Genomic DNA, 16,744 nt, shown 5'->3' on the forward strand with positions numbered 1-16,744 from the left:
ATAGCTTTCGATTGTTGTTGTCCAAGGCCCCTTATAGACGAAGTCATTTGTTTTTATTTCAGTACAGCGCCTTAGATGGCGTTGTTATTGTAATTTTAAAACTCATTTATCTCATTAAATATCAGTCCTATCAACATTTTGTATAGAATAAAACTTATCGGAAATTATTTTTGAAGAAACTTTTGTTATGTAACATTTCTCATGAAAATTAATAATAAGGGAGATATTTCGATTTAATTAATTCAAGCCCCTTATAACCCCCCTTTTAAATAAAGTATTTTGAATGCCATATAGCCTAAAATCTAAGTTACAACGAACTTAATTTATATTCCAATTTTCATATAAATCGGTTCAGCCATTATCGCGTGAAAAGGTAACAAACATCCAGACAGACAGACAGACATACAAACAAAAATTAAAAAAAAAAAAGCGATTTTCGGTTTCAGGGCGGTTAATTATATATGTTAGGACCAGTTATTTTTGAAAAATCGAAAATTACCAGACAAACTTCTGCTACAGATTTATTATTAGTATAGATTACAGTAATACATGTAACAGACATGCATAAATGAATGATGATTTTTAATGTACTATTACATGGAGCAAAAATCGGTGTTCATTTTCAATTCTGATCGCCCGAAAAGCATTTTAGGGACACGGGGCAGATGACTTTATTCCGGCAAGATCCGGAACGTACAACAAATCCTTGTGCTGCCACACATGTCTCACATCTCATATATTTGAGACTGTCCACTTGCTCTACTGCCTCATTTAGAATTCGCACGTTTATCTTCTTTACTTTTCTTTCCTATAACCATGGTCTTCGTCTTGTTTGCGTTTATTTACATCTCATACTGCTTACAGCTGTCATTTAGCTCCAGTAGCATATCCCTTAGTATCGTCTCCTCTTCTGCTAACAACGCCATATCATCAGCAAATCTCATGCATTTTATTCTTCTTCCTTCTACTATTACCGCTGCTATCTTCTGAAAATAGTTGTTCACTAAATCCTCCAAGTATAGATGTTGAACAGGGTAGGTGATGAAGGCCATCCTTGGATAGACTAGTAATAAAATTATTAATGATGCTCAGTCTAGAGCGAATTGTAATTAGTAGCTTAACTTGTCACTTGCAGAAATTTCCGAAGTCTGCATATTTTTTGTTTGATGAATAGTATCGTTATTGCGTACTGCCCCCTGCCGCTTTATCTCGTGAGTAACAATCAATTAAGTGATATTTGCGAGTGACTGCAATGGTCCCTGCGCATTTACTGTCCGCCAGTTCTTGTATTTGTTCCTCATTATTCTTTCATTTTGGACAATCGCGCAGATCTACATAATCATTCGCACTTGCTTTTCTTATATAACTACATATTTGACTAACGACATAAAGTTTATCACGTTTAATTAAACATTTTATGTATTGCATTGTATTGTATTTATTAACATTCCATGGTATTCATACATGCTTACAGCTAGAATATGGAACAAGTCAAAAAACTTAATACTATTATAAAATCTTAATTTATAGTCACAGTCTAGATGAAATATATACAGACGAGATTTACAGTATAGTCTACTAGTACAACACAAAGTTTTAGTATCAATTTCATGAAGTGTTATTGAATGTCATGAATTCACCTACAGAATAGAAGGCGTGAGAAATTAGGTACTTCTTTAATTTGGCCCTAAATAATTGTATGTTTTGAGTTTCATTTTTTATATCGATAGGGAGGCTATTAAAAATTTTTACTGCCATATAACGCACTCCTTTTTGATAGCACGATAGACCTGCCGATGGAGTATGAAAGTCATTTTTTTGACGTGTATTCATGCTATGAACTGTTGAATTAGTTACAAAGTTTTCACGATTACATACGAGGAAGACTATTAATGAAAAGATATACTGACAAGCCATGGGCATTATTTGTAGTTTTTTGAAAATAGTCCTACACGACTCCCTAGATTTCGCACCTACTATTATTCTAATTACTCTTTTTTGTAATAGAAATATATTGTTACTATCTGTGGAATTTCCCCAGAATATTATTCCAAAACTCATTACCGAGTGGAAGTATGCAAAGTATATTGTTTTTAAGGTATTGATATTTACTATCTTTTGCATAGATCTAATAGCAAAACGAGCTGAATTTAGTTTGGGGGTAATTTCTTTAATATGATTTTTCCAATTTAACACATTATCGATTTTAAGCCAAGAAATTTGGTTGTTGTTTCTAATGGGGATCTATTGTTAATTATTGCGCTAGAAATTTGCGACGTTGAATTTGGACAGGATTTAAATTGAATTATGTTAGTTTTGTTACAATTTAATACTAATTTATTGACTGAGAACCAGTCACATATTTTGAAGAGAATTTCCTTCAGTAAATATAGTAGGCAATTGCTAGTTTTATTCTACAAGCTTCAATGCATATATGAACTTCGCACAAAACACGCATTTAAAACATATTTTAAGACTAAGAAATCGTATTTTTTTATGAAGTAAGAAAGTAGTTCAAGTTTTTTGTTCATCAATATGACCACCTCTTGCTTTACAAATTCGGGGGATCCTTGCAATCCTGGTTTTAACACCTCTATAGTTATAGAAACCCAGACCTGGAAAAAGAACACTTCCACAGCTCATCCACATTATTAAGGATCGCCTGTTTTAAATCCTGTCCAACTTTTCCCAGAGAAGTTCAATTAGTGACAAGTCCGGAGACTGTGGCGGCCAGATAATGGATTTTAGCACTCCCGTTGTTACTTTACTACTGACATAATTCTTGCACAGCTTTGGAATATGTTTAGGGTCGTCTTGTTGGAGAACAAAGCCACGCCCAACAAATCTTGCACCAGAGGGCGCAGCATCCGATGATACTATTTCTTTTTCCCAAATACCATCCACTTTTACTTAATCTCGAACTTTACTATTCCATATTTCACAGACACGCCTTCAACATTCTTGAAGTTCAGGTCCCGATGGAGGAGATACTGATAGCGGAGTGTTGGGGTGTATAACAGGCTAGGACGTGTTTACTTTTCCGGTCCGGAAGCACTGAGGCTGGGACAGTTTGGACTACGTGAAGTCATTGCGATGTCGAGAACGAAATTCAATTGGAACAAATTTTTAATGTACATTATCCAGTAGACCGCTGAATATTTTATATAATATTTTATTATATAAAATATTCAACGGTCTACTGGATAATAGCGAAATATTATCACAAATCCAGATTAACGCTAGAACATCACACTTAAGAAATCGTCAATTGTTATATTATAAAAAACCAAACACTTCAGCACATAAAAATTCACCTGTGTTAAAAATGTGCTCAAATTTCAATGAAATATGTAAAACATGGGATCTAGATTTCTGCATTTCTTACATGGAATACAAACATTTTCTTATTAACATACTGAAGGTAGTTGATTTTATATAATATTGCTATTTGTTACTCTGTAATTTGCCAATTATAGCTACATTTTACATTTTTTGCTACTGTCTTTTGAGATCGCAAAGGTGTTCTTTTGCTGGATTTCATGCCAAAAGGCACTACCATCAATGCAAATCGTTATTGTGAGACTTTACGAAAACTATGGCGAGCCATCCAAAACAAGAGGCGAGGAATGCTTTCGGGAGGAGTTGTGCTTCTTCACGACAACGCCCGCCCGCACACTGCTGCTTCAACTCGAGAATTGCTGGATCAATTCGGTTGGGAAATCTTTGATCATCCGCTCTTTAGTCCAGACCTTGCTCCTAGCGATTTTCACCTTTTCACTAAGCTGAAAGACTTTCTGGGTGGTACGCGTTTTGGAAGTGAAGAAGAGTTGAAGAAGACAGTGAACACCTGGCTTAATGAACTGGCGGCAGAGGAGTATAACACGGGAATTCTAAAGCTAGTGAACAGATACGATAAATGTTTAAATGTAAGTGGTGATTATGTTTAGAAGTAAAGGAAGCTTCAGTTATGTAACAGACTTTGTTTTTTCAAATCTTTTTTTTTTTTTAATTATTACAACAAAACGGTCCTTATTTCCTGGATCCCCCTCGTATATCTATATCTGTATCTCTTATTTAGGTAGTATCTATTTGTCTATTCTTTTTTTTTCTTTCCCTTTCTCATTTTCCATTTTAATTTGTATTTACACTTGTATCTGTTTCATCTCTTTTTTTTCATGTTATCTGTGTTTTTTTTTCTTTTTGTAAACGAATATCTGTACTGTCTATTATAATTGGGGCTTGCCCTGTTATAGGCATAAATAAATAAATAAATAAATAAATAATTAATTAATTAATTAATTAATTAATTAATTAAATTCTTTCCACGAAAAACCTTACAGTAGAAAGAAATATTTTTGGAGTGGCAAAATGCGTCACAATTTCTGGCAAAAAAAAAACAGCCTTAATTGTGGAAGCTGAATCAAAAGTTTGGAACCATATAAATATCTACCATATGCTTGATTTTCGATTACTATAGGTATTACCAGTATTTATAAGACTAAATGCTCTACCAGTGACACATTCGATTCTAGCCCTCAGCTTAACCAAACAGTAAAGCAGGAAAAGTTAATTACCAGAATTGCATAAAAATACCTTTTCCAAAGCCTCCTTTGTACCATGTTACAAAATATGTGTGGATGCAATAACTAATGTTTGTATCTTTAACTTGAAAGCGTTTAGAGATATCTCAAAACAGATTACACCATTGATTTTTTTTTTTTCAGAAAATTTCACATGATTTTGAGTACCTACATGACCCCCTTTCAAAGTTGCATCCAAAATGGCGGCTTTTGAGATAACTGAGGGCTAGAATCGAATGTGTCACTGGTAGAGCATTTGGTCTTACAAATACTGGTAACACCTATCGAAAATCAAGCATATGGAAGATATTTATATGGTTCCAGACTTTTTATTCATCCTGTATTTTACATAGTCTGTATTTAAATAGGTAGCTTGTGAATTTGTGATGCCGGTACTTCATTTTAATTCATTTGATTCCCATTGTCAATTTACTCTATTTTGTTATCAAATTAACCTACAACATTTTCATTTTGACTCCTTACAAATATTAAATTCTTACTAAATAGAGTACTTCAGTTATTTTCATTTGAAGTATAATAGCCTATTATCTTCGTTTCTTGGTAATGAATTTTACTCATGCATGGGTTAGGTTTATATTAAATAGAACATATTGTTTTCTAATGCCTCATCTACACAAATTCCACAATTTGGGACATCTGGCCGAAATCTACGGCTGACCACTAGGATCCAGAATACAAAGTAGAGGTTAAATTAAAAATAAGATACAATATGATTGCAGAGAGAATACGGAACAATGATAAATTAAAAAATAAAATACAATTTGATTTCGAAGAAACATGAGATGAAAATACATTCAAGAGTAATGAAATGAAGTAAAAAAAATTACATAGTATTATACATGTGATTGTGTAAAATGGATAATGAATCTCTCAATACCATTAGACAAATTTTGTTGATGTCCTCTTTAGAAAATTTAAGAGAAAGGAAAATGGTTTTGGTTAACTTAAATGAAGTTCCCTTAGCGCCAAAAAGAAGTCCTTTCACTTCCCATGTATTAATATTCATTTTGTATCTCTCACTGAAGTGAGGAATACATGGGTTGTAAATAGACTTCTTTTCAACGTTAACGTTATTGGCTTGTTGATCATCCTTCTCAAAACGGACAGTGGGGTCAAGAATGAGGCTTCTTTGATTCCGGCGATCGATGGCTATAATGTCTGCTCTTCTCGTTGACCCATTCTCAGCACTTCTTCGTAAACCTCCCACTTTGCCTTCCGAAGAGTGGTTGCGATGGAGCTTCTCACTTTATGGTGGCGATTGTTTCTTTTATAGTAGGCCTAATGCAATTAGTTTCAGACAAGTCTCTGTCTGTGACCTACAGTGAATCACTAAATTATTCGGACAATGCCCATTTATTACTAAATAATACGGTCACATGTGTAAAAAGTATTAATAAAGAATTTTAAGTGAACTGTTGGAAAGTTTACTTTTCAAAGATTATACATAGTGGGTTTAACGTATATTTTCACTTTGATTAGGAAGCAGTAGTGCGGCTCGAACCCATATACGTCTTAATGTGACATCAACATAAGTTTTCGGACACCAATCAGAGACTACAGGTAAGTTGTCTGCAGTCTACACAGTAATGTAGTCAGATATACGAATAGTCAGTAACAGTGTGTGCCTTCAGTAGCTCAGTATTGTGTGGTGGATAGAAACAAATGGGGCGTAGAGGAAAAGACAGTATGTTCGAGCAGCGTCAGTCAGTGGTCTTCCACCATGCAAGGGGGAAATCCTACCGACACATTGCCGATATTACTACAGATGAAGAAAAGCTCAGTGGCGGATATTGTTCGAAGATATTCAGAGATGAAGACAGACTTGAATCGTATCCTCACTCAGGACATCCAAGGACATTTTCCATGAGAGAAAAGCGATAATAGTACGGAAGGTAAAAAAAAATCCTAGATTAAGTGCTCCAAAAATTGCTTCTGAGGTCAATGAAGAATTAGGGAAACAAGTCCATCCCGAGACTATTAGAAAAGTTCTCAGGAGAAACAATTTTCATGGCCGGGTGACAAGAAATAACCCCTACATCAACAAAAGAAACAAGAGTAAAAGACTACTGTTCGCAAAAGAGTAGCTAGAAAAGGATCAGGATTGGTGGAATCGAGTTATCTTTTCAGACGAGAGTAAATTTAATATCAGCGAATCAGATGGCAAGATTACAGTATGGCGAAGACCCAATGACGAGTTTCGCGAGGAAAATATGCAAGCGACAGTTAAGCATGATGTCGGCAGTGTAAGGGTATGGGGGTGTATGTCCACAAGCGGAGTTGGCAATCTAGTGTTCATTGACGGAAAAATGGACAAGTATTCATACCTTCAACTCCTGAAGGATAATCTACAGAAAAGTGCGGAAAAAATGGGAATTCATGACCTGTTCGCATTCTACCAAGATAGTGACTCCAAGCATACGTCCTATATTGTACATCTCTGGTCGCTGTACCACTGCTCCAAGGTACTCCAACCTCCTCCGCAGTTTCCAGACATGAATGTGATTGAACATGTATGGAACAGGTTAGAAAAACAAGTGAGGAAACCTCCAATAAAATCAAAACAACATCTTAAGGAGAGGCTTCAGAAAGAATGGCGAAACGTGAGCATGGTTTACACAAGGAAATTGGTGCAAAGTATATCTGAATGATTAGCAGAAGTTATAAAAATGAAAGGGAGGTCAGCCAGGTATAGAATATTTTTATAGAGGTACAAAACTAATTTTATTTAGAAAGATGTCCTGTGTCCGAATAATTTTGTTAACCAAAGAATGACTTAAGTTTTAATTTATTATGAATTTTATTTCTGTTTATAACTATTAACGTATATGTTTAATTAAGATATGATTGTATATGTGTGACAAAAGTAAAGAATTATATTTTTCCTTTCAAAAGTTATATGTAAAGAGACAAATGTCCTTAGTGCACTTATACCCTTCATGTCCGAATAATTAAGTGACTCACTGTATGTTTTATGATTACTGTGTTTGTCGTTTCTTTTCTTATTTTGTAGTTTATATAGACCTACAGTTACAAATGGTATGTGTTCCGATATTCTAATAATAAAGTATTATTATTATTATTATTATTATTATTATTATGAAAATTGTTACAAAGTACCTTTGTAATTAGTACTGCCGTGTGTAACTGTTTATAGGCCTAAGAGAAATATTACGTTTGTACACCAGAGAGACGATAACGCAGTGTATTCTATAATATTTACGTTTATCCTTCAGGCGAACGTTTAATTTTTTGCAACAGCTCCATTCAGCTGACATCATATGTATGTTGGTGCAGAGGGCTGCCTTGTAAACAACGTCAGAGTAAATGTGCCTCAACTTCGAAGTCTAGCCATAAGTGGGTAGGGCGAGATGTATAAACAAGCAACACCCACCACGGATAAGGATCAGAAGCAGAGTACACTCACTGTTTACTAATTATATACAGAAATATAGAATGCACTTCGTCATATATTTTCAAATATTTTATAGAAAAATAATTTTAGTGGAATGAATAACATTATAAACAGGTATAAAACAAAATATAGCAAGTGAGTTTAAACTTTCTGCCGATAGTGCAACTCCATAACAAAAATTTCGATTATGTGACTCTGGACCCGCGAATTAAATTCGATGGCCCAGTTCAGAAGGGAAACAACTCAAAATTTGAAGTTTTGAGAAACCTGAATTTTAAAGCTTCATATTGCTGTGAAAAATCCAATTAACAAACTCTAATTTGAAACTTATAGTATAAAATATCACAGCAACATGAAGCTTTAAAATTCAGGTTTCTGAAAACCTTTTGAATTGGGCCGTCGAATTAATATGCATTTTAAAAACATTTTTTATTAAAGTACGAAGGATGAAATTGCGTGCAACGTTGTATAAAAAATAATCTCTTCCACAACATATTCAAAGATTGTTCCTTTCTTTAAATCTGAAGCCGGCGCGTGTGTTAGTTTTACTGATGTCCGTGTTGGATTAACCGCAGCTCCGTTACGTGGGTTGATTGCACTTGTCTGCGGATGGCAGCAACGCACGTGAGAAGAATTGTTAGCTTAGGCCTACATGGCAGTGAATGGTAAATCTTTGAACTCTTGAGTTCTGTTGGAAATTGATTTATGATGTTCTCTCCATTCTAGATAAAATAATTGTTATATAATTACTTGACGCTTATGCATTATAATAAATCATAAGTAGAGACCGGATTTATGTAATTTAAAAAGCTTGAAATATGCGATATAAATTAGCACCTAGTAAATATTTTTACTTGTAAATGGAGTAAAAAAAATACTTTTTTTAACTTCTCGGTGCAAGCACAATTTGTTGAAAGTTGTGTAAAACATTGTACATTACACTAAAACACAGTTAAGTGTGTCACTACTAATATTACTTGAAGTATTGCGATTATGCGCAATGTTCAAAACATACAGAGGTGAGCCTGCCTGGAGAGAAATAAAAAATAGGTTGCAGCCGCCAAATTACTCTTCAAGGAACGACCACTCATATAAATTGAGGGAAAGAAGACAGAGGACGGACACTGGAAAGTTTTCTTTTCTCAATCGTACTATCAGGGACTGGAATGATTTACCTGCAGACTTACTAAAAGCTTTACCAATAACCAAAAATGTATTTAAAAATAGGCTTAAGGTAGTATATTATACACACTACTTGAAGGGTGTAATTGATATCTTATTTGAAGTGTTCTATCAGTGAGGAAGTGTGTTGTGTCAGTGAAGTGTGTAGTGTCAGTGAAGTCTATTATATAAGTGAAGTGTGTTGGTATCAGTGAGGTGGCTGTGCAAAGTATTTGAACAGTGAAATGATTAGAAGTGTTAGTGAAATCAAGTAGAATCAATGCAGTGAGTGAGTTGACAGCAAAAATAAGTGTAGTGCGAAAAGGTACTTGTGCAGATATGAACCTGTCACACTCGTGGGTCTTAGTTCGAACTTAGGGTTGAGATACAACTTAAGATTTACTTTAAATGTTATTTTAAGTGACCATGCTTCATTTCATTTAGGATGCTCCTTATTATTATTATTTTATTATTACTATTATTAATTGTTTTTTATTAGTTATGTTTATTATTAATTGTCATTATTGAGTGTAATTAGTTACCACTGCCACCGGGTATATATCCATTTGCAGTGTGAATAAATACATATGTACATACATACATAAAATTTCTGTCTTTTACCCACATTAAAGCTAAGAATTGCAGGAAACTATGAATGTCATCTTCATGTTATCCATGCTGAAGCTCCTATGCCTATCAGAATACATATTTTTGTACATAGAGAATATCCTCTCCACATCACAAAGGTGCATGTGATAAACCTGCACATTTCTGCTGTCAATTCCTCTTCTAATTTTGTTGCTTCGTCACGTATTCTGCTATCTTACAAATAGAATGCTATCCACAAGTTTTTGCAAAAATTGACTGAAATATTTCAGAAACATTTTTTTGTCAATTTCGTGTGTTTCAGGGGTCAAAGCTTAAATAACATTGCGAACCAAGGACAAGGAGAACACGGTGCTTCCATTTTCGTTATTGTTTCAGGCAGACTACTCGGATGGTACTAAAACCAATGAGCTAACAAGCAAACATTCTGATGGGTGCACATAAAAAGTTTTTTTTTCCACCATGTTAATAATATCAAAAGAAGTGTTTATACAAATTTTGGCCATTCGACCGCAATTACGAGACCTTCCAGAAAGTGATTTTCTCTGGTGCTGTTTGCAGAAAAAGCACAGTTGCATGGAAAGATTTATTGAAATAGATACAGCAACGGTTGCGTTATTTGTAAACATATCCTCCCACTGGAAATGAGATATTTGCCATACCATGGGATCAATTTTGAATTTGTTTTATCAACCATGACGAACGAAAAATGGGCCAGAAGTATAGGCCTACTGCGTAAGTAGTGGGTTGAAGGATACGCAACTTTAACAACTGGTGGTATCCAAGACCATCGGTAATTATTGTAATTTGCTTAAAATAAAATAAGTTTTTTTATTTCAACACTGCATATTTTGTTATTTTAGTGCATATATCTTGGCTTTTAAGTGCATACATATTTTGCCGTTTTTTTAGTGCATATGAATCCGCCCCCTAGTGATGGCTATTATGAAATGTGCTGATTTATGGGAAGAAGTAAGAATAATAAAAATGAGCAAAGAAAGAAGGAACGGAAGGGATTATGACACGCTGAAAAAATGCAAAAAAAAAAAAAAACCTTCACACAACGTTGAATATCGTGACTAAAATCAGGTATATTGACAAAAATACAGAAACTACCATGGCACTACTCGTTGGCTGCTAGCCAGGCTAGTTGGCTTTCAGAATAACTTTCAAGCCTCACGTGTCAGAATAGTACTTTTTAAGAACAAACCATATCTTCAGAATTATAAATAATCATGCAATTCGCATTTCCCGCTTGAATTTACGAGTAGGAACTTCAACATATTGTTCATTTGATTCCGAATTGTGTAACGTATTAAAAACAAAAATAGATTAACTGATGAGAAGCAGAAATACACGTATTTTACACTTTATCATCGCTAAAATAAAGTAGTTGGCTTTTCATGCTCTCTTCTTTACACTTCTGAATTCCACTCTTCACCATTGGTCACTTGATGTAGGTAAAGCAGGATGTGTGCTGTGCTGGTTTCGCGGGTCACAGTTCGTAATATGCCCTCGCACCTTGCTGACCTAACGGGTGACATACTGGCAAGCCTGACCTCCTAAATCCAATCCGGGTTTCATCCTAAGCATTCCATTTGCTAGTGATGATCTCCAGATCGAAATGCGAGTTGGACTACGCCATTTTTAAACTTAAAATAGCAAGTCATTTTAATAGGAATATATCAACAAGTCGACCTGGTTGGCGAGTTGGTATAGCGCTGGCCTTCTATGCCCAAGGTTGCGGGTTCGATCCCGGGCCAGGTCGATGGCATTTAAGTGTGCTTAAATGCGACAGGCTCATGTCAGTACTGGCATGTAAAAGAACTATTGCGGGACAAAATTCCGACATATCCGGCGACGCTGATATAACCTCTGCAGTTGCGAGCGTCGTTAAATAAAACATAACATATATCAACAAAGAAAACAAATAAGGGCACGTCACATTATTTTATTGAAACCCATACCATTTCGAAAGGGTAATTTTTTTAACTACCGGTACGTAAAAGGAATTGTATGAGAAGAAACTGCCTATTGAAGGATGCATTGGAAAGAATGGTGAACGGGAGAAAAGTAGTTAGAGGCAAAAGAATGTATCAAGTAATAGACAACATTAAGATATATGGATCACAGGCGGAGACTAAGAGGAAGGCAGAATATAGAAAAGTTTGGAAAACGCTGGTTTTGCAGTGAAAGACCTTCTCTTGGGCAGAAATCTATGAATGAATGAATGAATGAATGAATGTGAAGTATGGGATTTAAATTCCATCATTTCTTATATTAGATATAAACTTTAGTGAAGTTAGTCTATTTAAAACAATATTGCTACCCATTTCTTGCTCTTTAATTTTAATTTTTACATTTACATATTGTATTTACCTCTTTTTTCATTTGTATGACATACATGAATATAATTTTGTATTGTCTCTTGTATTGGAGTTTTCCCTGTGATAAACAAACATACAGGGACATCACTTTATTTTTACCAACATTTTTAACATTAACCTGGCTATACTCGGAAACTCTGTTGCCCCCTTCCATTACAGGAGTTTGATGTTACTAGTGCAATATGTAAACAAATCAGTTTACTATGTATAGGAGGAGAGAAAAGTAGTGTATCCATTTATGTTGTAGGAAAATACGATATTACGATTTTCAGTTTGATTTTCACTTTTACGGAATTTATCAAAATACAGTAGAGTAGTAACATTTTTAAAAAAAAACTCAACTTTTCAGGCGGCTATGTTCGTTATGTAATGTCTACTTTATTTAGCATATTAATTATTGGTGTTAACATACAATATAGAGAGTGCATTTAAATTGAGGGGGGCATAAGTAAAGGGCTGTAGGTGCACTTAAGTTACTTTTGAGAAAATGGGGTTTAAATATTTAAGCTTTCGTAAAATCTGTGAAATTTTTATTTAAATTTTAATGTGTGATGCGATTAAAATATCCCTTTGCCACTAAAATTTTAGATACTTTAGCTTACACTGGATGCACTTAACTCATGTCATTACAAATGTCACTAGCATTCTTTTGCTTCTAGCCACCTCAATTCAAAATAAGCTAATCTGAATTTTTAAATAAATTGCTGAAAATGGTTGCCGTTCATTACAATGCAGGCTTCAATTCTTTAATGCATATTATTAAAAACATTTTGAAGCATATTCTCTGAAATTGAATTTATCGTTTCTTGAATATAATTTTTAGTACGATATTATTAATATAGGTTCTTTCTTCTATAGAAAACGCAACCATATTTCTGAAATACACTATACACTGCAGTGTTTACTTCAGTGCTTGAAGACTTCGAATGCAACAGCGGCCGTAAGTTTGTGTGTCTGACGGGAGCAAGGACATTAGTGAAGGGGTAGGAGTGAAGTACATTCAGAAATGCAGGTACAATAAAAATGCAAGTAAAAGTAAAATGATGTCCCTGTATAAACTACTAATGGGATTTATTGAAAAAAATATTAATATAATATAACTACTTATTACGTAAGTGGAAATATATACTTAGATGATCATTTTCAAGTGTTGTTACACCATAAAGTTCTTTGGCTATTTCTCTATTGTAGGTAGTCTTGATCCATAAATCGCAACGACTAATAATATTATACTAAAGATGCTGACGTGAGAACTATCACATCCGATATTCAAATGAAAACTTCATCCAGACTCTGAATAGATCTCCAAAATTCTCGCTGCTACTGCTTCGTTGTAGATAATCGTTGCAGCGAAGGTCTCTAGTAATAATCACCAGACTTCTACCAATCTCTGAAGCCAGGTCTTTTGCAGCAAAGACGTGAAAACGTAATTGTCTTATAGATGTTCATATGTATGACGTTTACTGAGTACGGTAGACTCTCCTGGAGAACTCATGATGGCAAGTATGATGGAGCAAAGGTATAAATATACACTGGTCAAAAAAAGTTAAGCATATTTCTAGTTTACCCTATAATACCTGATATTTATGTTTCTTTTGGTTTTATGTGGCACGTATTATGTTTACTAATTCAAATTCTTTCATTTGTTTTATTCTGCATCACTAGGTAACGTCCAAATCACGGCTAGTAAACAAAGTCTGTAATTCGAGCGAAGTTCAATCAGTGTCGTTTTGCTTCATAGTGCAGTACAATGGCTCGGAACACCCTTACAATGGCAGACCGCATCAAAATCATCACTTTGATGGAACAAAACATGAGACAAGTTGATGTTGCTAACATCCTTCATGTGAATCAGAGTATTGTCTCCAGACTGTGGAGAAAGTTCCAGGAAACCTAGTCAATAGCAGATGGACCTCGCGAGGGCCGTCCACGCAAAACAACACCAGGTCAGGACCGGTATGTAAGGTTATCTGCACGTAGGAACCCTATAGCCTCAGCTACAACTCTGCGCCATGACCTGCGCGAAGCCACTGGTGTTGTAAGTAGCCAAACTGTGCGCAATAGACTTCATGACATAGGGTTGTATGCTCGAAGACCACTCAAGACTCCAGCACTCCGTCCACATCACAGGGGTGCTCGTGCATGATGGGCTAGAGCACATGAGAATTGGACTCGAGACCAATGGACCAGAAATTTATTCTCAGACGAAGTGAGAATGGGCCTACACCCTGACAATAACTCTATTCGCGTATGGAGACGAACAGGGGAACGAAATCATCCCTCAATGACCGTGGAACGTCACCAACAGTTTGGTGGTTCAATCTTGTTTTGGGCAGGTGTCATGTTTGGCCGCCGCACACCACTGGTTTCAATAGAGGAAAACATGACTGCTGCCGTGTATCAGAACAACATCCTCCAACCCATAGTAAGTAGTTTTGCAGAGACTTTAGGAGAAGGGTTCACTCTACAGGACGATAATGCTCGGCCTCACCGTGCTCATAGTGTGCAGCGGTATCTGGTAGAGCATGGGATCCGAAGAATGGATTGGCCAGCATGCTCACTGGATATGAACTGCATAGAGCATGCATGGAGCCTTCTCAGGAGAGCCATTTCCAATCGTCCACATCACCCATTAACGATTCAAGAACTCAGGAATGCTGCCTTGGAAGAATGGGTCAATTTGCCTCAGGAAAGCTTAGATGCGTTGGTACTGAGTACGCCCCGTCACATACAAGAGTGCCTCAGGGTTCGTGGAGGACCAACACGTTATTAAACAGGGCACTGAAAGCACCATTTCCTTTTCTTTGATGATGTACGAATTTCAACTTCCCTTATCTTTTCCGTTGTTTCCAAACAATGCAACTTTTTCATTTCATATAGAGTCCATTGTTAACAAATAGTGTATTTCTACTTTTAAGTTTATTCTGTGGAACCAAGAAACCCAATTATAATTTATCTATTTTATTTTAATTAATAAAAACCGTTATTTGCCTAATTATGCTTAACTTTTTTTGACCAGTGTATTAATACTGTATTATTAATCATGGTCAAGTTTCAAGTAACATTCTCCAGTACCTTTTTTTCATGAACGTTGGGAGCTTTTTCAAATACAAATGATGCCGACTCGGTTACAGTTGTCCGATTGGCACTGTTGCAGACTGCGCATCCGGTACGTGATGCCGTCGGCGCACTTGACGCTGCGCGAGGAGGACGTGGTGCGCCTCACGCTGGAGTTCCTGCACACGCGCGAGCTGCACATCTCGCAGCTCAGCCTGGAGCGCGAGACCGGCGTGATCAACGGCGCCTTCTCGGACGACGTGCTGTTCCTGCGCCAGCTGATCCTGGACGGCCAGTGGGACGACGTGCTGGAGTTCATCCAGCCGCTGGAGGCGCTGCAGGCCTTCGACATGCGCCGCTTCCGCTACTCCATCCTGCGCCACAAGTACGTGGAGCTGCTGTGCATCAAGTCCGAGGCGCTCGTGAGCTCGGGGCCCGCCGGCAGCGTCGACAGCGCCGTCGAGGACGTCGTCAAGGTATGAATTACACACACTTCACATATTACTGGTCGACATTATCCAGCCCAGGCATTTGAAGTGGGTGTCAATATCTGGAAACAAAAAATTAGCTTCCAGTGACAAGTTAGGTATGCCTTATATGTATGCTTTTTGGCTGGTTAGTAGATAGGTAGATAAGTAGAAAGTGAGGTTTCGTAAGGTTTACGACAGAGGTCTGATCGGACGTTTTCGCTCGAGCGCCAAGTAGTTCATAACATCCGATAGGTAGCGCACATGCATGATGGGTAAAATTGTCGCGAGCGATAAATCCTTGAATAGTACTGGGTGTTCAGTTCAAAATGTGTCATGGCTCGCTGTATGTCGTCATGTGGCTAGCCGATGAGCCTAGAGAATTCAATCTTCCTACACTTCCGCAGAGGCGTATTACCTAAATGCGAGAGAAGTTGCCTAGCAAGCACGGCGTTCATTCTGAAGATTACTACGTAGGGTAACGCCAGTAGTGGCAAGAATGTGAACTGTTTGGAAACACGTACTAAAGTGAGTTTTTTTTCTTACTGTCGGGATATGGGGAGAGGGTTAAGACGATTACTTACGTATTTGTTAACTTGGACGGTCAACATGGACACGGAGCATTTTGATTTGTGTTGTGGAATGTTGCCGTACGCAATCGATGATAACAAATACCCTGTGTACGACTTGCCCGCGCAAAACACAGTTCGAAAGAGGTTATGGTAGCACACAGACTTTACAGACCGCCATCTGTTGCTACGACATTCAAGTTATACCGTACACGTTCTCAAGTTCAGATTGAACGCCTTGATTAATAGGCAACTTCTCTGACATAAAAGCTGAAACTCGCTTCAAATCGCTGACTCACAACAGTGACGTCATGACACTTTGAAATGAACACCCAGTATAAGCCGAGCGTTAGGCATGCGTTCTTGTTACTGTCAAGAAGTACACTGTCAAAAATGGAGAGCGAGCTAAGAGATGTAGTAAAGTTGAAACTACTCAACAAGGAATACAAGTTAAGTCCTAAAGAAGGTATGAAGAGTGATGTGT

General features: G+C 36.5%; 1 protein-coding gene across 1 annotated transcript in view; it reads left to right on the plus strand.

The window, feature by feature from the left end:
• The window catches only part of LOC138704435 (WD repeat-containing protein 47), a 193,905-nt gene that overhangs the window by 22,142 nt on the left and 155,019 nt on the right, over nucleotides 1–16,744 (plus strand). The window contains exon 2 of the mRNA XM_069832303.1: nucleotides 15,325–15,700. Coding sequence (XP_069688404.1) covers nucleotides 15,325–15,700 — 376 coding nt within the window. The remainder of the gene's footprint in view (nucleotides 1–15,324; nucleotides 15,701–16,744) is intronic.

The sequence above is a fragment of the Periplaneta americana genome, chromosome 8 (assembly GCF_040183065.1).
Source record: "Periplaneta americana isolate PAMFEO1 chromosome 8, P.americana_PAMFEO1_priV1, whole genome shotgun sequence".
Classification (NCBI taxonomy): domain Eukaryota; kingdom Metazoa; phylum Arthropoda; class Insecta; order Blattodea; family Blattidae; genus Periplaneta; species Periplaneta americana.